Here is a 24,695-nt window from a genome sequence, read left to right on the forward strand (position 1 = left end):
AGGTTCAGAGGACAAGTGAATGGGTTGTGAAAGTCTTAACGCAATCAGTGAATTAATCCCCTGGTAGCAATGAACTGAGTGGTAACTGAAGTGGTAATGAGTGGCTGGGGGATGCAGGAATTGGGGCGTGGCTTTGGGTATATATTTGTATCTAGAAAGTGGAGTTTCTCTCTCCACTTCCTAATTATCGTGATGTGAGCTGCTTCCCTCTGCCACACTCTTTCACCATGATGTTCACCCTCACCTGGAGTCCCTAGGAATGGAGTTGGACTTCTGTGGACTGAAATCTCTGTAATCATGAGCCCTAAATAAACAGTTCTTTCTCTACAATTGTTCTAGTAGGGTCCTTTAGTCATAGCAGCTAAAAAGCTGACTAAAACAGCTGTGGACAGTGGCCTCATATCTGGCATTTCTCCAGATTACCAATTAGACCAATTATTCCCTAATACTCCAAATTCTTGTCTCCTTTATGGTTTTTTTCCTTTATATTTTAATCCTCTTGCCTTTGGGCTATACTTCTGTAGGCCCTTGGTCTGACCTCGTTTCAAGTCACTACTCTAACTCCCTACTTGACTGCCCTGTTTGCTTCACATTGCATGGACTTTTAGTCTCAGGGCAACATCAAATCTGATTAATTACTATGTGGCATTAAAATTTCTTTTAAATACCAACCCTGAGGTACTGCCTACCATTCCTAGGCTCCTCTTATAAAGCAATTATTTAACAATAAGTTAGCTCACTGGCTTCTGGTCCTACTCTGACCTTAACCAATGAGTTCTGGCACTAGGGACTTACTTGTTCTCCTGTAGTTCCTAACTTCCATTCCATTTCCTGAAACTGGATGTGTCATATTTCTTTGGACTTTATATCTTTATTTCCTTGGAGGTGACTGTATACTGCTCCTAAAATAAAAGTCTTCATTATTGGATCCTGAGTTCCAGACCTCCTAGACCCCTCTCTGCACAGATCTCTACATATTATGAGTGTTTTCCCCCAAGTCACTTACCCAATTCCAGTAACCCATAATTGTTCATTTAGTTCATTTAGTCCTCCCCCAATTAAATTCCAGTGACAGACAGCCAAGAACTCATGAATACATATATATTTATTTAATTCATAATATAGCATTTTGGATGGGCTGGGATATTTCAGAGAGGGATGAGACTGTGTTTAATTCACAGATGCTCATATTTGTTTCACTGGGAGAGACACTATTGGTCCAGAACTCCCAGTACAAACAAGCCTGGGATAAAGCATTTGATAAAAAATAGTCCAACAAGAGTCTAATAAATATTCTAGCCAATAACATTAACACAGCATATGTCTGAAGCCGGCAGACCACACCATAAAGGGCAGCTTTTCCCGACCTGATGGCAATGTCTGGCCAACTTGTAATACACAGCCAAATACAGCCAATGGCTCTAAGGCTGAAATTGGCTTCAGGAGCTAGAAATAAGTGTGGGTGTGGTTCATATCTACCTGCCTCACTTTCTCTATTTCTTGGAAGAAAGGGTATCAAATATTTGAGCTAATTCAAAAGTCCATCCATGGATTGCTCCATCCAGGTAGTCATCATATATAAATATGTAAACCATGGAAGCTTAAAAAATTCGCCTAGAGTATATTTGCTGAAAAGAATGTATAAGTGATTTTGCTGCAATTGGAATTTCACTGCATCTAAAGATACACAATGGAATGACATAATAAAAATACAGCCAGATGCAGTTACTCTTACTTATAGGTAAATAGCCAGAACCTCTATGTGGCATTAAAATTTCTTTCATATTCTCAAACAGGCTAAACTTTATTTTTGTGCTTTCTTCAAGAAGACAATATAAAAAGTGAAAAAAAGCATAAACTACAGACAGAAAATAATTTTCTAGCAGAAAGAGCTGTGGAGAATAGATTGAGTAAAGCAACAAAAAAAGTTTATGAAGTCACCTTCCTTGAAGATGTTAAATACAGATTCTATTCCCCTTGTGCAACTGGGTTAAGCTAGAGACAGCCAATGGCTTCTCTTATGGTTCCTGGCACTGCCAGGATTCTACGAAAGTCTTAAGTTTACTAAAGTCAATATGTGGGACTTGAGGAATCCCTATTGTGTGCTTTGCAACTTTGCTGTATCTTGGAAGTCACTTCATTATTTGGCTCAGAAGTTGGGACTTTACAGTCAAACTTCATTGCTTAACTCAAACTGTTTCACTTCCCAGTTTATTTAGTAGGCTTAGTTCCGAGTGATTTTAGCCTATAATCAACTTAAACATACCTTCAAAGAACAAAGTGAAAAAAATTGAAGTGTTATTGAAAAGAATTGTGTCACATGTTCCAAAGACAATTCCCCAAGATGACTGCCAAAGTGTATTTGAGGAGAACAATGCTCATTTATATGTATGAGCCCTATTGCATTTTCAAAATAATATCAATACAGACAAAATGGAGAAGTAACCAAACTTTTCTGCCCAGTTAGTAACAAATACCACCCTGATCATCAGAGTACAAGAGATAAATTTTGCTTGTTCATTTGTTCATTCATACATTTGTTCAACAAACATTAGACAGGCAACTATTCTGTTCCAGACACTGTGCCAAGTATTAAAAACACAACAACAACAACAACAACAAGAAGACAAAGTCCTTGCCCTCAAGGCATTCCCAGTCTAATAGGGAAGATAATTATTATACATTAAACTTTCATGTGCATTAGAATAACCTGAGGAGCTTGACAAAAATGTACATTTCCGCCTGTTTCCAATAGTCTAATTATGCGGGGTCCAGAAATCGATTGTTTTAACAAACAAATCATGGAAGGTAATCCTAACATAAGTGTTCTGAAGACCACATTTTGAAAAACATTACTATACACTGTGATTATTGCTCAGGGAGGGGATACTTAGAGTGCCATGTGGGTTCCAAAGAGGGGCCCATAACTCAGTTAGGAGATCAGGTGTTAGTCTGGTTGAGAGAGTGAGAGGTGGAGAAATTTAATCCAGGTTGAGTCAAAAGTAGGGTGGAAAAATTATTGTCCCAGGGCAGTAAAAGGCTTTGAGAAGGAGATTAATATATATGACACACTTACTAAATGCCAGGTGCTGTGCTAGGCAGTTTCCACATGCAATCTTTTTTATTATTTTTTATTGTAGATGGACACAATATCTTTATTTATTTTCATGTGGTGCTGAGGATGGAACCCAGTGTCTCACACATGCTAGGCAAGTGCTCTACCACTGAGCTACAGCCCCAGCCCCCACTTGCTATCTTTTGAAATCTTTGAAACAGCCTGTGAAGTATTATTTTACAGAAAAGAAAACAAAGGCTTGGAGAAGTGAAATGCCTACCCTTGGTCACACTACTAGTAAATAGCAGAGAAACTAGGATTATTCTAATCCAAAATTATAACCCAAAGGCTTTCCATTACAGTAAGCTGCTTGCCAGCACTACTTAATCTTACTGGGGTTGCTCATTTCCTGATTAGCAGTAAGTCCATACGGTCTTTAAAGCCGCTGACTTTACCATTACATGTATAAATTTGAGCCTTCCTTTTATATCTGCATCAGTCTTGCTTTCCATGTTGGGTAAACAATATCTGTAATTGGGTGATATTTATAGAGATACTCTTTCTCTTATGCAGAATCATAAGCCATTTGAGAGCAAGAACTGTTTTCTTAATATGTGCATTCTCAGGGCAGTAGTGTGTTACCTGGCATCTAATAGTTTATTTAACAAATTAATAAATGAGCATTTACCATGCTGAAGGAAAGGAAGAGGAGCAGAGTTTTGACATTACTTTAAGGCTCCAATCTACAAGTGATTGTAGCTATAGCTATCACTTCATAATTGCAAAACAGTATTATCACAATTCCCAAAGAATAGACTCCTTGGGGAAGACTTAGCTCCTGGAAAAGGAGAAAGCTATGAATCTGATAGCTCTTAGTCTCTGCAATACAACTGGCAAAAATCATAGACCATGAAGTTCATTTCCCTTCAACTTTGCTGATGAGGATGAAATTAATGTCTGCATTTGAAAAGATGGTTAAGTAAATGAATAGTGTGAAGAAGATTGCAAATGGAAATAGTATTTAACCTCATTTAACAATAACAAACTATTCTCAGGCATTTGAGCACTTCAGAAGTTTTGGGGTTTTTTAAAATCTGAAAACAGTATATTTATATGCAAATAGTTGTTGCATCTATACAGTTCCTTCCTTACTGATTAAGTAAAGCAAGTTTCTACAGAAGCTGCATTATACAACTGTTTTGGCCTAATTCTGGGAACTGTATATATGTGTGAATGATGAAACCATATTTCTTTGTAATATTCTGATATAATTTTTAACAATTCAGATGGATCTCCTCTATTAAGTATCATCCATGAAATTGTGCCACATAGGACACTTCCACCTGGATCAGTTTTCTATCTAGCAATAGCATCTCTTGTACAGTGTTCTCCTCAAGTCTCTCTTAATCGAACCAAGAGTGCTTCTCACTGTCTATGTCAATGATTGCATCTATTATGTGTGTGTGTGTGACAAGAGGAGGGAAGGAAGAGTTGGAAGGGGGAGGGGAGAAATGCTGATTGATTTTGTGGTTTATTTTAGGGAAAAAATGAATGGTGTAATTTATTTTTCCTTCCAGTATATTTATCACTCAAATGTGCAAATTAAAACTTTTATTTTGTAAATATAATATATAAAATGAATTTGATTATTTTATATATTATATATACACCCATGTTTTCTTTGTAGTGAAGCATTGCTTGTAGGTTTTTATTAAAAGAAACATACAATATGTGATCAATTGACACTGTTCAAAATTCTACTTGGCCAAACTGGCCAGTACTAGAAAGGCTGACAACCATACCCTATTCTGGCTGGCTAGATCCTTGTTCAGAGTATCTTTCTACATTATTATCTAGAATTACCCTAATTCCTTCCAATATAATTTAAACTCTTAAATCACTGGGAATTTTTAATTGTCCATTGACAACAGAGGCTTTCTCTAAATTTCATCTTCAATGGCTTGAACCCAGACTATTTAGATAATTTGTTCTGAGGAACTCAATTACACTGATTCAAATACAAGCTTTAATGCACAAAAATTAACTCTACAATATCTAGTTATTTTGTATGCTTCAGATGAATTTTATTTTTATCTTGTATATTGAACACTAACTGAGGGGAAGAACTGCTGAACAGGAGAGCCAGTGAATTATATGCTCTCTTGAAATTTAATGGCAAGCTTTCATCCCAGAAACATAAGGGGATTCTTGAGGCCTACAGTTGCATTCCTGCCGCTCAGGGTAATCAATAAAATCTGGGGCAGGCAAGCCAGACAGGATCATTAGGGATTTGTTCCAGATTGTAAATGTTGGACACACTGGAAGAATGAAGGTCACATCAAAGGTATGAAGATGGAGAGAGTTAGCTGGGTCATAGAAAGACAGCATGTTGTTGTCATAATCCAGGAGGACACCTAGACGCTTCAACTGTGGGGGCACGTCCACTAGCATTTCCTTGTTGTTATGTCTCACTACAAAGTTACTATTGCAGCGAGAGAAGACCCATGAAGATGCATTCTTGCCAATCCATTCATTCTTTGGAGCTGATTTATAGGCAATACCAATTGCATACCTGTGAAACAATGGAAAGGAGAGAGAAATACACATTCATAAATTATATGAGTTGTTCTAGACACCATATAGGACATATAAGAAGTAGAATACATGTTTTTGCCTTCAATAGTTACAAAATGCTAATATCAATAGAACTTTGAAAAGTTAGCAATTAGAGCTATGTAGTCATTTCCATCTCCCTATTTATTCTCTTTTACCCAATCTCCTATCCTCCCTTGCTGCCAAAGGTGGCTAATGAGATGGAACTAAAATCAGAGGTGTAGAAACTTCTGGGAAATTTTAATCTTATTAAAAATGGAAATTTTGTCTAGGACTGATTTTCATCACATACTTTTAAACCATGTCTTATTGATATTATGGTTATGCTATAAAATTGAATCCCCAGGGATTTAAAAAGAGAGGGAATAAGAAAAAAGAAAAATTGGATCCACTCACCATGTTGAAGAACCCATGACCACCTCCCAATAGTGGCAGCCACTATCAATGAATATATTTCCTGCAGCCCCATAGCACCCTGTGCCACTAAACCTCTCTGGGGTATGACTTTTCTTCAGAGAGCTTTCATCCTTCTCCATCTGCAATCCATCATTGGAGATCTTCAACTTCTTATGAGTCATTTTAGGATCTAGTTTAAAGGGCTGGCCTGAAAAAATTGAAAAGAGAAAAAGCATGATGAAGCTTTTAAGAATTTTACTTTTGTCTTCCAGGACCATCAATAGCAGTGGAGCCTTGATATAATGATCATTCTTTGGTCAGTGCAAGTTGGCTGCTGTTTAGACTATATTAAGGAGGCAGATCAGAAGCCACATTTTCAATTAAATAAGAATAGAGGCCAATCCCCAACAAAATTATCTTCTAAAGGCATTTATTTCACCACTGCAGGAAAAAATTGGATCTCTCATATGAGTATTTTCCTGAAATCATATTCTAAGTATATGAGAGCTAGTCAGCTTCCCACTAGAATATATTATCAAATTAAAAGGGATGTCTCTAAGGCTTCTGTCCTCAAATATGTTTTGTACTTTGCTTTATTTCAGTGGGTGGTTTGAAATTCAGGTAGATTGTAAGAGAAGGAGTATCATGATATTTGAGGGGGACAAAGTGAGGAGTACCTATAAGGCAACTGCTGTTTGGTGGCAAAAACAGAAGACAAACCTGAAAAGAACTCAGCAAAAGAATAAGTTTTTGCTCTCATTAAATTGGAATGTAAACAAAATATCATTAGGCATCTTTGAGTGACAGTGCATCATCAGTGATGAGAGAAAACATTTATTGTGTAAGGATCATTCACCACAGAGAATTCTTTATAACTATACGACCAAAGCATTGTTATCAGAGGCCAGTTGCTGGGTATGGCAAAATCTTTATTATTAAAATGCTTCTGTGACAGACACTATTGGCTGGCCCAATTCTCATTCCCTATTTATTCTCTTTTACCCAATCTCCTATCCTCCTTTGCTGCCAAAGGTGGCTAATGAGATGGAACTAAAGTCAGAGGGGTAGAAACTTCTGGGAAGTTTTCTATTTTCCTGATAGAAGAGATAGTCATCATGTGTACCAATGGTTTAATTCTGTCTTCCTATCTTTAAAAGAAATAAGATATCTGGAGTAGCCATTTTGTGATCACATGGCAATAAGCCAATGCACAAAAGGAGAAGGTACCAGTGCCATTTATGATACTGCAGAGCTGCTGCTCCAGCCCTGAATTGCCTACCTTCAAACTTCTTTTTTGTTATTGCTTTTATTTTTAGAAATACATGACAGTAGGGTGTATTTTGACATATTATACACACATGGAGTGCAACCCATTACAATTTTGATAACATTCTTGTGTTTGTACATGATGAAGAGTTACACTCATTGTGCATTCAAAAGAATAAAAAACTATTTGTTTGAGTTACTAACAAATACTACTGGTTAAGCTAAGTTAGTTACATTTTCTATTATTTGTGGTCAAAAGCATTCCTAACAGATATGGCTTCTCTGCAGTAGAGGTTTGCTGCATAATCACAAATAATGGTCTTTCTCTCAATTTTCCACCAAGCATGGGGGCAGGAAAAAGCAGAGAAAAACGTTTCAGTTACATTCTCCCAAACAATCAGCTATTTTATGTATCTCTCTGTCCACAAATTTCCCATAGACACCAACAAACCTCTTGTTCAAAACACAAATTACAAGAGTAAAGCTCCTCTACACAGTGCCGCTGCTCTCACACACTATTGTGGGTGCCTGCTCGGGTTATCCTTCCTGGGGAGAAGAAAATGGATCTTTCCTTTTAGAATCACAACATACTGTTAGTTTTTAGTCGGGTAGGTTCACTGTTCCGGCTGCCTGCCTGGTTTATGGCTTTAACAATGAAGATGTAGCGTGTTCCACTCTGAAGTCCATGCACTGTGTAATGGTTCTGTTTAATGTTGGGAACAATCATCCAGCTATCCACTGAGTTATACAGGCCTGTAAAGTGAGAAAAGACAAGGACATCAATAAACAGGTTCTAAAGAGAAGATGAAAAGAACACTGAAAATTCAATCATAAGCCCCCCAAAGTGAATTCATTTTCTTTTGAGTCCTGGACAACAAAATGAAATGAACAAGAGCTTATGATTCCACTATTTTTTAGTCCCACAGAGCTAGGCTTATGCCACGTTCTTGACTTGTAACCACTAACAAAAGTTAGGTTATTTCATTTTTTTGCCAAATAACTCAGGAATGACCATTATGCCAAATACACAGAACCATCATTCTTATGGAGTCACTGGATCTTTACCCCAAGTGCCCATTCCTCTACAGGCTGAATCTGGCCTTTCATGGGTGGAGCAGTCCTGTGCAGAGCACAGAAACATGAAAACTCAAAGCATAAGGGACACCTAGACATTGAATTTCCCTCATTTTACAAATGGGAAACTAGAATGCAGAGAAGACATGCCTGAGGTCATAGATTTTTGATGAGAGTGCTAAGTAGAATCTTTTAATCCCAGTCTAGTAATCTCTCCACTACATCACATTTAATGGAGTTAAGGACAGTGTTTGTCTCTGTAAGCTTACGAGGCTTTCAGGGTTTATGATTCCTCTTTAGTACCCATCTTCACATGTACCAATCTTGCTGGGTTTCAAAGTGTCAGAGAAGTCAATGAGATTACATGATAATCAAAATAAGATGTCATCTCAGTCTGACACTGTACATTTTTGTCCCTTCCTGGCTGATTCTCATACTTCTCTGGGGTTGGATAGTCTAGGAACACATTATCATCTGGAACCTTTTCCCCTCCAAAGTATGGAAAGAAATCAGAGATCCAGACTTCTGACTTTGAAGGTCTTTTAGACTATAAACATTGACTAAAAAAGGGGGATATACATAATTAAAAATATATATTTGACTAGCTTTCAGTAAAAGAAGAACCTACATTCTAGTCTACGGGTTATCTAGATTTCCCTCTGCTGTTATCTCTTTTTTCAGTCAGCTTACCACTTTTTAACCACAGTTCTACCAGATGATGGAAAGGGCAAGGAAAATGAGTAATGGATTTGGTCACTTCTATGCAGCTCTAGTAAAGGATGTACTGAGGTTGGAAATTGGAAATAATAAGTCATGAGTGTTTTGCAAGAGATCTGATCAAAAGGGTTTTATAATTCATTTGGGGGAAGGTTGAAAAAGCCTAAATTAAAACTAGAAAAAGAAACATAATAGGAAGCAAACCTATGTTGTATAAAGAATAAGTACATGGAGGCACTGGTGATTCTTATGAAAAGACAATAAGGATAACAGTCAGGAATATTATTTGAGACCCTGCATATCTATGTACCAATACACATGTGAATCAAAAAGTGCACATAAAATTTTAACACAAAGAGGAAATTATATGATCTTCTAGATACACTTCCAAAAATAAAAAAAAAACTTCAAAATTAAGTATTATATATCTGCAGAAAAAGAATATGTATGATCTCTATGAGTTAATATAGGGTGATTTCCAGGATATATGATGAATTGTAAAAAGTTAAACAAAAGCATCTATAGTATGCCACACTTTTGAGAGAAAAATTAAAGTGAGAACATAATAAAGTGTCTTGTATTTGCAAAACAACAATAATAGCAATAGGAAAGATAACCCCCAAAATAATGAAGTTAGTTATCCTGAAAGGATGAGGATGGAGGAAGAGGATTAAATGGACATGGGAGAATGGCCTGGGGTTGTAGCTCAGTGGTAGAGCACTTGTTTCTCATGTGTGAGGCACTGGGTTCTATCCTCATCACCCCATAAAAATAAATAATTAAAACAAGGTATTGTATCTATTTACAACTAAAAAAAAAGTCTTAAAAGGACATGGGAGGAAATGATACTTCTTTGAGTATATCTTTTTGAGTTAAATCAGCAAGGATGGGAAAAGACTGAAAATTAGACTGGAACTAATGACAACTGAATTTCCAATAAATAATAATCACACCACAGCAATGGGGATGGTAGAACTACAAGCAGACCCTTGAATTATTGTTAGGTGGTTTCTGTTTGTAGACATATGAGCAGAGCAACTCTGAAAGTATTTTAGATATGATATTGAGTAAATAAGTATATATATATATATATTGATGTTGTTGGGAGACAAGGTTCCCACTATGGAAGAAGGAACATATAAATATGGAATGAGGGAAGGTGAGAAAGAACTCATGGGGATGGATTGGAATTGACACTGATGTGACTGAATGACTTCTAAAATATATAGATCAGCCCTCCTTATCTTGAAGTTCTCTGTCTAAAGAAACAACTAACTACATGTCCAAAATGTTTAAAAACTGCATCTGTACTGGACATGTACAGATTTTTTTCCTTGTCGTTATTTCCAAAACAATACCATAACTATTTATATAGCATTTATATTTCTTTAGGTATTATAAGTAATCTAGGAATGATTCAGAGTATAACAGGAGGATGTGTGTAGGTTATATGCAAACATTATATGATTTTATATAAGGGACTTAAACATATGTATAGTTCGGTATTCTTAGGAGATCATGGAACCAATTTTACCTGGATACCAAGGGATGATTACATATGTTTTTGTATGGGCATATAGGTGTGCACACAGAGTATATATGTATGTATATTATAGGTATATGCATATGCTTACATAGGTGTATACCTAATAACCAGATCTTGGTCTCTACTTCTCCCACTAAAAGAAACCAAGGCTGATTGAACAAAATGGCTGATTTCAAGGCTAGGACAGGATAAGTTCAAAATTAGAACATTTTTGAAAAAAATATTTTGTAGTTTTAAATGGACAGCATACCTTTATTTTATTTGTTTATTTTTATATGGTGCTAAGGATCAAACCCAGTGCCTCACACATGCTAGGCAAGTGCTCTTCCACTGAGTTACAGCCCCAGCCCCAAGCCTAGAACATTTTTTTAATGACAGAAAGTAAGGAAGTCCTCATGAAAATGATGGGAGAATGAATATAAGACTCAGAAGTCATCCTGAAAGATTACTAGTGGCCAGAGCTGGACAAATTGAGCACCAAAATAAATAAGGGCAGTAAAGAATTATAAATTATTGATTATGGAGAATTCATGAGTCCATACTGGTAAGTAAACAAACAAATGAGGGGGTACAAGGGGTAGGGCTCTTGCTTACAATAGAAATATGAGTGCTAACTTGTAATTGTGGGAGGGAATACTCAGCTGGAGAATCATCATCTTGCTATCATCATAGTAAAGAATGGATAAGACAAAAATCAATTGATGCTAAAACAGGTGTGAGGTGAGATGGGTTTGATGTTGTAGCAGAACATTTTAATGATCAACAGATTTAAAAGATTGCTTATTAGTAGCAAAAGAAAAACATAAATGGCATGGTGAAGAAACCAGAAGATATCTTGACTAGGTGATCAAAAGCAGTATCAACAATAAAGGGCAAAAAAAAAAACCAATAAAGGGCAAGTCAGCATCATGTGCCTCTAGATATGACACCCTGGGGACATAACATCCCTTATATAGTATTCCATCCATGAATGTGTGACCCAAAAATAATTGTGAGGAAACATTAAAATGAGGAACAGTATAATAAAGAAATTAAAAGGGGACTGAATTAGAACAAATTACATTCCATGCTTTTATAATTATGCCATAGTATATTCTATTGTCACATATAACTAAAAAGAACCAATAAAATATTTACAAAAAAAGTAAGTATCATTAAAGACAAGGAAGGGCTGAGGAAATGTTCCAGACTAAAGGAAGCTAAAGAGAAATGATGTTGTTGGCTCAGCATGCACTTGCCTAGCATGTGTGAGGCACTGGGTTTGATCTTCAGCACCACATATAAAACAAAAGAAAGGTCCAACAACAACTAAAAAATACATATATTAAAAAAAGAGAAATGATAATTAAATGCATTACCTGATCCTAGACTATAAAGGACAATATTGGGTTCTTTATAAATTATAATGAACATTTTGGGGTTAATTGTCAAAATTGGAATATGAATGATGGTTTAAATAGAAGTGTTGCCTCAGTGTTAAATTTCTCAAAGTTGATAACTGTACTATGATTATGTAAGAGAATGTCCTTATTCTTAGGAAACACCCACTGAAGACTTTAGGGGTGAAAGACTATGATGTATGCAATTTACTCTCAAACAGTTCTGAAAAAAAAAAGAGAATTGTGTGCCTGTATGAACATGGCACAACAAACCCCATTAATATATGCAACTATAATGCACCAATAAAAATGCAGAGAAAAATAAATAAATCCAAAAATAGAATGTTTCAAATGACAAAGGAAATGGGGAAAAATATTAACAACAGGTTAATGTGGGTGATGAGTACATGGGCATTTTTTTTGTGCTAGTCTTGAACTGTTCTGTAATTTTGAAATTATTTCTAAATTTAATTGGATGAATATATGATCCTCTAACTATCACTGAGATGTGATGAGATGGGACTTATGACTGAACTATGGAAACAGAAGTTTATCTCTTGTTCAAAAGGGAAACACCACAATGTGGAATTCTATGAACCTTAGTGTAAATGAATAGTAGAGAGCATTTGCACGGGAAAGAAAAGGAGGGAAAATAAAAGTTATATCTTTGTGGTAGTATGTTATAGACTGCCTAGTCAGTCACAGGTTATGAACATTGCTTTTGTAATGCAAAATACAAAACTGAGACGAGGAAAGAAAAAAGAATAATTGGGAAGACTAACATCTGTTGGAATTCTCATTCAGCTAACACGATCATCTGAAACAGTATTGGTCATGATTGCAAATCTTACAAGAGGTGGAAAGATGGTTTAAAAGGAAGGAAGGAAGTTGAAAAACAGGGAGAACTACTTTTCTAGCCTTAATTTTAACCATCAAGAAAGAAACATGTGGATAAAGAAAACATGAAAAAACCTCAAGGGGAAGTAGCTCTCAGAACTGGAGTTCAGTCCACAGTGGCAGGCCCTACTACCCCTTGAATTTTCATCTTTATTTCTTATAAAATTATTTCCCGTTTCAATTAGAAATTTTGCTTCAGGGGTCTCTTCCTTTATTCCTGTGCTACTGCACTTTTCTTTCAATGGAAGAAATAAGAGTCAGGCTGGTAGGGAAATCAAATGTATTGGAAAGTATTTGGATTCAAAAGGATCTTGGCATACGAAAATCAGGGTTTAGATCTAACCAGATTTTTTTTTCTTGTGGTGGTACTGGGAATTGAACCCAGGGGCACTGTACCACTGAGTCATATCCCCAGCTATTTTTTTTAAAAAAAATTGAGACAAGGTCTCATTAAATTGCTGAGGATCTTGCTAAGTTGCTGAAGCTGGTCTTGAATTTGCAATCCTCCTGCCTCAAACTCCCAAGTCACTGGGATTATAGGTATGTGCCAATGAATGAGTTCCAGATAAAATATAATAGAGATAAATGCAAGGTGTTGAGTTTCAGATACTCAATTACAGGAATAGGATTTGGACTTCGTAGAGTTTTCAGTTGACTATATGCTCAGTGAAGTCAGTAGTCAATATGGCCACCAAAATACAAAAAGTAAGAGTACAGAGCAATAGGACAGTGACTCATGTACAAGAGAAATAATCCAGCAATATTTTGTGGTGACCACATTTGGATATGCTATTCACCCTTTTTACATCACACTTTGTAAACCACTTTAACAAACAGGAGAGTGTTAATAAAAAGGATATCAGGATGGGAAAGGGTCTGAAAACCATGCTGTATGAGGAGCAACTGAAATAACTAGCCAAGAAAAGATAAAATTTAGATGGAACATATACAAGTTACCTAAAATTTATCTGATGAACTGGTATGTTAAAGATGGATCAGGTTTGTTAATAAGGCACAAAATACCAGACCTATTACTAACTGGTAGATATAGTTTAAGTCAAGGAGCATTAAGCTTGAACTCTGACAGGTTTGGTTTTCAATCCTGACTCCATAATTCTGTAGCTCTGTGACCTTGGGCAACTCTCTTGAGTCTCAGTTTTTAAATGTATGAAATAAAATCAATATAATCTACTTCATATGGCTAAATAAGAAGTCATAAGGATCAAATGAAATAATATATGTAGGAGTATTTATAAATGGCAATGATAATATGCATAGAAAGTATTATTGTTATTATTATTTACGAAGAGAAAAGAAGCACTGATAATTATTTATAGCTATACAAAAATCAACTGGGCTATTTTGTTAGAAGTGAGCTCCCCATCACTGGCAATGTTCAAGCAGAGACAAGATGATAATTTACTGGATGTCTGGCAGAAGAGAAGATTAGAGTAGACCTCTAAGGTCCATTCCAATTCTAAGATGTCATAATTCTATCACTCTTAGGAATTATCCTTCAGATATTTCTTTACAAAGGAATATATAACTTTGAAAACAAAAGGTGACAACCTTTAGATCTTTGTCAATTTTTAAATTTGCTCTCAACTCTCAGGGAATGACTGTTCTCCCCGTATTAGGAAGTAGAAGCACAGATACTGGCTCTAAGACTTTCTAAGAACATGAAAGACAAGTACAGAAAGGTATGTCACTGAAGAAACATCCAGGAACTTAGCTACATGAGCCAAGTGGCTTAGGCTGGAGCTGCACGAGGCAAGTGTTTTTTAGTGTTCGACTCCCAAATGTCCTCTTTTATCCCCTCCCCACTATTGTCACAAAACAGAATTCTGCCCCAGAATTGTCACAAAATAGGAAAAGGAAGTCCAAAATGAGGGATCAGTTAGAAAAATTCCTCTCATGTTGGCCTGTAAAGTCAGACATAAATGAAAAACACAAAGTTAAAAAAATATTGATTTGCAGCTATGGAGATGCAACCATAGGGTGGGGATCAGTCCCAGTCTTGAATCCAGCTTTAATATTGCTTTTATTTCTATCCTCCCATCAAGTGCATTGAGGGGAATTTTCAGTTCAATGCCTGTAAACTGGCAATAGATGAATCAAGTTCCTACTCTGCCAGAGGGTGAAACCATCATAACAGGTGAGCTAAACAACTGCTTTATAACATCTTTCATTTTGTGGTCCACTGACATGTTTTTATATTTACTGTAATTTTTCATGGAAAGGGAGAAGGAGTAAAGGGAAGAGTGACAGAGGCAGGAGGCTTGTCACCATGTTTACTAATACAAATCAGTACACCAAAGGAAGTAATAGTCTTTGAACAAAACATTTTATCATGATAATGAAGTGGAAGAAGAGTCAGGGAAAGAGATGTTCACACACATGGAATCAGTGATGATGGTAGCTTAACTGTCCAGGAACAAATGCTGAGCAGAGCTCTCCTTAGGAGAGTGGAGTGCCATGGATTAGTTGAGAAAAGGCTAGAGATTACATAAACGAATGTGAGTGCCCCCAGTGACTGCCCAGCAAGGAAATACACAACTTGCTTGTCCACCCATAAATAAAGTTTTTGCAATGCCCTGAGGAGCTTACACTGTCTATGAAAGACTATACTAAACAACCTAACATGTCTTACAAACACTTGCCTCGTGGCGCCCCGGCCAATCTTGAGCAGCTTACTGCTTCCTTACATTTCCTTATCTCTGGCCACAGGCCCCAACTACACCATGACTTACTGATGAAGTTAGCCTGGCCAGTGAATATGGTGTACTGAAGCTCATAGGAGCTGATGCTGAACTCATCATCCGAGATCCAATGGACTGTAATGGTGTCATGGGAGGCAGTACAGAGTTCTTCTCGGATGGATGGTGGGTTTGGGGCTGTAAGGAAAGGTAGACAAGACGGTAAGGAAAGCACATTCTCCTTTATCCAAGTTTATAATCCTTACTCTTTCTGCCTAACCCAACATCTTTTGGAGTAGTTTTCATTATTTTGTTTTGCTTTGTGGTGCTGGGGATCCAACCCAGGGCCTTGGACATGCTAGGCAAACACTACCACGGAGCTGCACCCTATCCATGGAGACGTTTTCTTAGAAAAACTTAGGATTGCAAGAACCATGCAGCCTGAAGTACAGTGCTGAGACTTAAGCTCTCCCAAAGTACTTTTATTTCAATGATGAAATATTTTAGGCCAACATACAAGCTTAAGTTATTATGATGATCACCCCAGCTGTCTGGTCTGCCTATAAACACATATGTAGGTATTAGAGCAAAGTAGCCACATGGTTTTCTTATTACATGGTTCTTAGCATATTTATTTATATTTCAGAATGAGTTTTATTATATATGTTTGATAGTATATTCAAATGCAAATCAGTATGAGTTCCCCCATCTGTAAATGGGGATGATAATTACCTTATAGATTTGTTGTGAGGATTAATTATATAAAATTAATATACAGTGTCTGTATAAAGTAGATGTTCAGTAAATGATAGCTATGTTAATATATTAACAAAACAGCTATAAATATAATGTTAGTGTGTGTATATTTTCTTAGGAAATAACCATTCAATATCCCTCAATATAAGCAGCATTTTTAACAGGCAGGCTGTATCCCTTATTTTCTTTTTTGTAGACATTTATTACCCTCTATTTCAGACATTTTAACAATTGTACCCTGTCACTTTTGACAGATGTTTCTGATATGCAAAACATGTCTTGAAAACTAATCCTGAGTCCTAATAGCTCTGAGACTGGATATAATGTTTTACAAAACATTTAAAAAATAAACATGGTAACTAAAACCGATGTTAGAGAGGATAAATTCTCAGTAAGGCTGAGATAGCTCATGCTTAAAGAAAAAAACAGATCAAGAGGGATCACATTTGTTTGGTATCCTGTATTTTCTAAAGTTGTCTGCAAGCCAGTTATTTCTTACAATTTTCTTCCTGATCTGTTGATTCCTAAGTTTCCTTAAAACCATTTGAGTAGGACTTAACAATGTGGGACATTCTATAATATTCCCTAATTCTTACCTATGTTTTACCCTTATAACAGTTAAAAATATATAACTGATAGACTCAGCAATTTCTTGTGTTTTACCTTTAAGTATGGATGGTATACCCTTTCTGACTCCAGAAATATTTGACAAATCATTTTTCATTCCAATTATATAAACTAAGACACATTCTATATTTTACAATCATTTTAAAGATTGCAAAATCATTTACTTGTAAATATTGTCCTTTTCAGATTATTTTAAACTAAAAGCTCATTGAAAAATTAAAATGGGAAGGAAAGCACAGTAATTTCACACCTGTTAAATAGTCTAGCCCCTCCAACAATTTCTTTTCTCTAGAAAAATCTAAAGCAAAGTTTTCAAAGGCATCATTAAAATTGATGTCTGGAATCAGAACTTGAGAAGATGCAGTTGCCATAGCGACCCTGAAAAAAAAAAAAAGAAAAAAAGTTCATCAATATACATCAACATAGGTTTGCAACCTTCATCCAGTGTTTGATTTCTGGTTTAACGAGGTGAAAATAAATGACTTACTGTAAGGCTTGATTTGTTAACTGAAAACATCATAGCTGTGCTTTTCCAACAGAAACTATTTCAATTTTAATCGTCAGGAACCAATTAAGAGTTATACCATATTTATTCACATATGTTCACCCCTCAAACATACTCCCCCATCCTGTCTTAATTTTGAGAAGTAAATACAGGATTTTTTCCCCTCTGCATCATTTTCCATCTGGCAGGCAGCATCAGAACTAGACCTCTGAAGGCTTGGTAAGAGCAGTTTGAGAAATTGTTTCCTCCCTCTCTATTTTGTTCATGCTAATCAACAAAATGACATGCTGGGTTAATACCTTACTGTAAATCCTGTCCTTTATTTGATCTTTTATATTATTTATGTTTCATTTTATTGTTATATATTGTATATGCTACAATAATTTTATTTTTCCAACTAATTCTAAGAGACTCAAGAACGAGGTTCATATTTTGTACTTCTTAATTTTCCATGGTACCTAAAACAGTGTTGGAAATATGGTGAATAAATAATTGTTGAATTACTAGCAACAACAATACAATTACTAAGATTTATTGAGTGTTTAATACATATAGGACATTTTGTATATACTTTAATGCATTATATAATTTACTCCTTACCATAACCCTACGTAGTAGATGCAATTTCTATTTTGCAAGTGAGAAAACTGACACAATGAAAAAACAAAGCAACTTGCCCCAAATCACACAACGAATAAAGATCAAAATATAATTGAACCTTTGTCCACCTGACTTTAACCTCTGTACCCATAACCATTTCTACTATTCCTTTTATTTAAAAAAAATGGTGTATGTTTTACACACTTGAGCAAATCTTTTTTTGTTTGTTTTTTGTACCAGGGATTGAACTCAGCAGTGCTTAACCACTGAGTAACATCCATAGCTCTATTTTATATTTTATTTAAGAGACAGGGTCTCACTGGTTGCTTAGGGCCTCACTAAATTGCTGAGGCTGACTTTGAATTTGTAATCTTCCTGCCTCAGGCTCCCAAGCCACTGGGATTATAGGCATATGCCACCTCACCTGGCTACACTTGAGCAACTCTTAACCATGTTTCTGCATCAGAATTACCTGGGGGGCAAGGGCTTTTAACAAAATACATATATTTAAGTTATATATCAGATCTTCTGAATCAAAGCCAATGAAGATCTTTTTGCATGCAAATGATAGGCTGGAAAGAAATATTAAATTGGCATAACAACATGCAGATTAGGGTGGAAGGAAGAAGCATCACATGTAGAAAGTTAAGAAAGGAAATTTTTATGGGGAACAAATTATAAGGGGATAGGGAGTTGAACAAATACATATCCTCATGTAGGCATGCCCTCATACACATCTACAAATATCTCTTGTATGTTTTTGAAAATAGAGATATTTTGGGAATAAAGTACAGATCAATATAAACAAATCAAGGGGCTGGGATTGTGGTTCAGTGGTAGAGTGCTCGCCTAGCACATGTGAAGCCCTGGGTTCGATCCTCAGCACCACATAAAAATAAATAAATAAAACAAAGGTATTGTGCCCATGTACAACTAATATATATATATATATATATATATATATATATATATACACACACACACATACACAAATCAAATACAATTTGGTAAAATCTTTAGGTCTCACATTTAACAGCCAGTCTTCTAAGATTTGGTGAATAAGGAGATAACTCCTTAGGGTAAAATTTCAGCCAAAATAATGGTACATAAAATCTCTTCCTGGCCTCCCCAATCTTTCTTTCTTCTATCCATCCATCCATCCATCAGCCCACCCATTCAACAAATACTTAAGCAAAACTAATGTGCAAAGGGAGTCACCCTCAGGACTTGGAATCTAAGGGAAATCTCCCCAGAAGAAGTTAATTTTGAGCAATCACCTACATGATGAATAGGAGTTAGCTAAGCAACGGCAGTGTGGGTATGTGTGTTCTCTTTTGCCTGAAGACTGGAGAATGAGACAGTCATGCAGGGCCTTGTAGGACCTCATGTTACAAACTTTTGCCTTTATAATAAGAATAATGGACCACTGAAGCATTTTAAGAAGAGGAGTGATATGCTCATATTTATGTTTTTAGAAGAGTATTATGACTGCAGTGGATGGACTGGAAAGGGACAAAATTAGAAGCAATTGGACTGGATTTTAAGGTGCCAGAAATGGAGTAGCAAGTAAAAAGTGGTAATGGGCATGTAGACAAATAAAACAGAAAGAATTTATTCAAAAACTGTGAAAGCAAATGGAAAACAAGTTTATAAAAAATCCAAACTACATGAGAAATCAAAGAAATATAAATTGAAATGAGATAGCATGTAAGTTATAAATAATGATGATATAGGGGTACTTTTATTAGGACTGAAATTGATAGAAATTTTGAAGGTTCATTTAGCATTGAATATTAAAATACATTAAAGTGAAATATTCTTTGACATTGCAGTTCTACTTCATAAAAATTTTAACAAGGAAATAATTTAGATATATGCAGTGACACAACTACATGGGCATTCAACACAGTGTATGTAACCTAATTGCCTTACAATGGAGAGTGAGTTAAACATTGTATTATACATCAAAAGATGAAATATCACTAGACCATTGGTTTTACACTGATAGGGAAAAACCTGTGATATGTTGTTTCAAATGTAGGATATAATGCAGTATATACAATATGACCATATGATACACACACACACACACACACACACACACATATTCAACCACTAGAATGCTAAATTCACAAATGTTAATGGTGGCTGGAAGGTTAAGAATCAGTTAAAGTAATGCAGTGGGATGTGGGTGTGTATGTCTTTCTGTCTCTGCAAAACACAATATCCACATCTTGTTGCAGTCTCCCAAGGTATTGATCTCTATTAGGGATAATATAACAATTGCTATTTCTAAGGGGAAAGAGACAGCTCTTTTATCTAAAATTTAATTTTATTTGAAGTCATGGTGCCTTAAGACAATATAAGGAATAATGGTGGGAAAGAATTTCAGACTCTGGGAAAAACCAATGAGAAAGTTGGATAATTGATTCTCAAGTCATACCACATAAACAGTCATTTATTCCACCTACACCACACACTACATTTGAGCCTATGAAAAAAGATTAACACAGAAAGTTGGGAATCATCAACATGGTAATTGATGATAATTCAATGGTAATTGAAGCCCTACAAGCTAATAGGTTGGCAAAGAGGAGAATGTATAGGGAGAGAAGGGAATATCCTAAATCAGAATCAAGAGGAGCAATAGCATTAACGGAATAGATCAAGGGAGAATTGCTCACAAAGGCAAAACCGATCACAAATAGGTTAAAAAAAGGAAAAGAAAGAAAGAAAGAAAGAAGGAAGGAAGGAAGGAAGGAAGGAAGGAAGGAAGGAAGGAAGGAAGGAAGGAAGGAAGGAAGGAAGGAAGGAAGAAAGAAAGAAAGAAAGAAATGAAACCAGGAACATTCATGGAAGATAAGGGAAGATTCCAATTGCAAGGAAAAATATTAAGCATACAAAGTTCTCTTTCCTTGAGAAAAACTAAAGAACTAGAATGTTCAGAGTTCATAAAATAATCTTTAAATCATTTTAGGTTAAAAACAAATGAACTTGGGCTGGGGATGTGGCTCAAGCGGTAGCGCGCTCGCCTGGCATGCGTGCAACCCGGGTTCGATCCTCAGCACCACATACCAACAAAGATGTTGTGTCCGCCGAGAACTGAAAAATAAATATTTAAAAAATTCTCTCTCTCTCTCTCTCTCTCTCTCTCTCTCTCTCTCTCTCTCTCTCTCTCAAAAAAAATGAACTTCTCATAAAAATTAGTTTAGTCAAGAGCTCAATGAAAGTCATTTAAACCTGAATACTGTTCTCTTCTTGCTTATTTCCCTTAATTAGCTGGAGTTAAAACAATTTACAATTTGTACCTAAAGAATTCTGTTTAAGCTGGGCATGGCAGCGCAGGCCTAAAATCCCAGAGGCTTAGCAGGCTGAGGCAGGAGGAGTGTGAGTTCAAAGCCAGCCTCAGCAAAAGCAAGGCACTAGGCTGGGCCTGTAGCTCAGTGGCAGAGTGTTTGCCTGGCACATGTGAGACACCGGGTTCAATTCTCAGCACTGTGTACAAATAAATAAAATAAAGGTCTATCAACAACTAAAATATATATTTTTTAAAAAGCAAGACACTAAGCAACTCAGTGAGACCCTGTCTCTGAATAAAATACAAACAAAAATAGGGCTGCAGATAGCTCGTGATCAAGTGCCCGTAAATTCAATTCCTTGTACCAAAAATGGTTTGAACACAGTTGGTTATGGCAATTCTACTTACTTATTAACTTTTCAGTTCTTTTTGACTAGGATGGTTGTAAGCTATGGAAAATGTCTTTATGTTCTACATCCAATCTAAGAGGACTCTAATTACTTAAAATCATATAGGTCATAATTAAAATTATTTTCATTTTTCCATAAAATAAGCATTATTATTTCACACTCTTTCTATTGTCTGAATTTATATAACAGGTATATTTCTTAGAAAGATGGATGTTTGCAACCACTGCTTTTGAAAAGACTATTACTGTATATTCTCCATTGTACAATATATTTTCATGAAGACTGTTATACCAGTGGCTTTGATTATCAGTGATAACCAATTGTAACTGCCTATTTGTACTATGAATAAAATGGAGTTAGCAAACAAAAAATATGATCGGCAGAGAAAATGCTACTTAGATAGCAAGTAAGATGAAAGACAAAGATGAAAAAAAGGAGTGGCTACTATATTTAGCAACAAGATCTTTTTTTAGTGATCTTCAAGAAAAAGCACTATCAAAGATATGGAAGTGGGAGAAAACTTTACACGGTTGAAGAGTAAGTGGTAACGATTAAATACACTGGTTTCAATACATGTTTTAGCTTTGCTTTCATGAAATCCCACTGAAATGACAAAGAATAAAGCATCATAAATCCACAAAGACAAAGAGAATGGAAAAAAAGATGCCAATAATTAAGAGATTGTCAACATATGTTTGGAAGCTAGAAAGGGATGGGTGTGTGGTAACCAACAACAGATCAGAAAAAGCTAGATCAGGAAGCCAACAACATCAAACTGATTTAGTGCCACAAATTTGAAAGTTTGCATGAAGAACAGCTAGATCCCAGATTCACTCAATCAGAGACTGCATTTCCCTCATCCTGGCAGGAGATGTGAGGTTTGCCTTCTGCAGAGCTTTGACATTATACTAAAAGCAGTCTTAAATCTCTCAGTTCTCTTTCCCCAGTTGGCTCCCAGAATCCTGGCAGCCAGGCTTATAACCCCCACCCACCAAAGCAGGAGATTGGAGAATTTCTTCCGAGGGAAAATAACCCAAGAGAAAATGCCTATAGAATTGACACTTCAGGTCTCTCAATAAAAAACTGGCACTCTACCTTGTATTACTACAGCAAAGTTCACTAAGCAATGAATTGCCCCCATCCACTCTGAGCTTCCAGACATCTTATAGTGCTTAAATTAAAAAAGGCAGCCGAAAACTTATTAGAAATTTAGAGAACAGAAACCAAAACAAACTAATAGAGAAAAGAAACTTGGAAGATATCAAGACAATGTAGGATTTGAACGGAAACTTTTTAAAATGAAAATATTCTCAGAAAGACAAATAATTTGAATCCACAAAGCAATCATGCTAAAGAGAAACAAAAAGGCAAGAATAATGCCAAAAAATATCTAGAAAGAACCCTTGTAAATAAAAATATGAATGTTGGAATTAAAATTTTAATAGAGGGCCAGGGTTATGGCTCAGTGGTAGAGTAATTGCCTAGCATGCCTGAGACACAGGTTCGATCCCAGGAACCATATAAAAATAAACAAATAAAATAAAGGTATAAAAAGTATTAAAAAATTTAAAGAAAGATGGGGAAGAGAAGTTAAGGAAATAAAAAAACTAAAACAAGAATAAACAGTCATGGAAAATAGGAAACATTTTTTTTAATTGGAGGAAAATCTAGGATGTCAATTGCATGATTAATTAGAGTCCCAGAAATAGAGAGAGGATAGAGGGGAGGAAGTTATTAGTGAATAATAAGAGAAAATTTTTCAGAATCAAAGATCACTAGTGTTTAGACTGGAAAGACTCCCTGAGTATCCAGAAAAATGAATAGTCAAAGATGCATAATCAAAGCAAAACTTGGTAAGATTTTGGAAAAACTGGGTTAAAGAAATGACTTTCATATATTTTATTGGTATAAAGATAGGATTTTAAAACCTTCTAGATTTTAATGGTTATTATTAAGAAGGTGAAAGATAACAAATGCTGACATGAATGTAGAGAAAGGAGAACCTTTTTACACTGTTAGCTAGAATGTAAGTTAATAGAGCCATTAAGGGAAACTGTATGAAGTGTCTCAAAAAATGATAAATAGAACTATTATACAATACAACCGTCCTATTTCTCAATGTATATACAAAGGAATTGAAATCAACATGCCAAACTCCCCATGTTTATATGTATTCACAATAATTGATATATAGAGTCAACACAAGTTTCTGTCAATGGATGAATGAATAAAAAAATATGATATATATATATATATATACATACACACACACACACACACACACACACACACACACACTGGAATATTATTTAGCCTTAAAAGCTTTATCCATGACAGCATGAATAAAGCTAGAGGACCATATGCTAAGTAAAATAAGCCAGAGAGAGAAAGACAAATACCATATAATCTCACTTATATGTAAAATCTAAAAATGTCCAATTCATATATGTTGGGAATATAACAATATTTACCAGAGGCTGGTGGAGGGAGAGAATTGGAAGTTATTGCTTACAGGGTACAATATTTCACTTAGACAGGAGCAATCATTTTTATTTTTATTGGTGCATTATAGTTATACATAATAGGGGAATTTATTATGTCATATTCATACATGCACATAACACAATTTGATCAATCTCATTCCCCAGGAATTTCCTTTCCCTTCCCTCCTCAGGAGAATAGTTTTTAAGATCTGTTGCATAGCAGAGTTACTGCAGTCTATAATCATATATTGTATATTTCAAAACAGCTAAGAGAACAAATTTCAAATGTCTCACCACAAAAATATAAGTGAGGTGAAATATATATTAATCAGTTCAATTTAATATTCCATATCATGTACATATATCAACACATCATA

At 35.6% G+C, this 24,695-nt stretch overlaps 1 protein-coding gene across 5 annotated transcripts in view; it reads right to left on the bottom strand.

Moving 5' to 3' along the window:
• Window positions 1–1,087: 1,087 nt before the first annotated feature.
• Window positions 1,088–24,695, bottom strand: part of Mid2 (midline 2) — a 96,769-nt gene continuing 73,161 nt past the window's right edge. For 4 of the 5 annotated variants that reach the window (XM_021725211.3, XM_078034413.1, XM_021725210.3 and 1 more), the window contains exons 6-10: window positions 17,273–17,400; window positions 15,604–15,837; window positions 7,922–8,083; window positions 6,065–6,272; window positions 1,088–5,627 (exon numbers count right to left, since the gene is read on the bottom strand). In XM_021725211.3, the coding sequence (XP_021580886.1) occupies window positions 5,225–5,627; window positions 6,065–6,272; window positions 7,922–8,083; window positions 15,604–15,837; window positions 17,273–17,400 (1,135 nt within the window). In that variant the 3' untranslated portion in view covers window positions 1,088–5,224. The remainder of the gene's footprint in view (window positions 5,628–6,064; window positions 6,273–7,921; window positions 8,084–15,603; window positions 15,838–17,272; window positions 17,401–24,695) is intronic. The other variant, XM_005323372.5, reaches the window with a different exon arrangement.

This window comes from Ictidomys tridecemlineatus, chromosome X (genome assembly GCF_052094955.1).
Source record: "Ictidomys tridecemlineatus isolate mIctTri1 chromosome X, mIctTri1.hap1, whole genome shotgun sequence".
Taxonomy (NCBI): Eukaryota; Metazoa; Chordata; class Mammalia; order Rodentia; family Sciuridae; genus Ictidomys; species Ictidomys tridecemlineatus.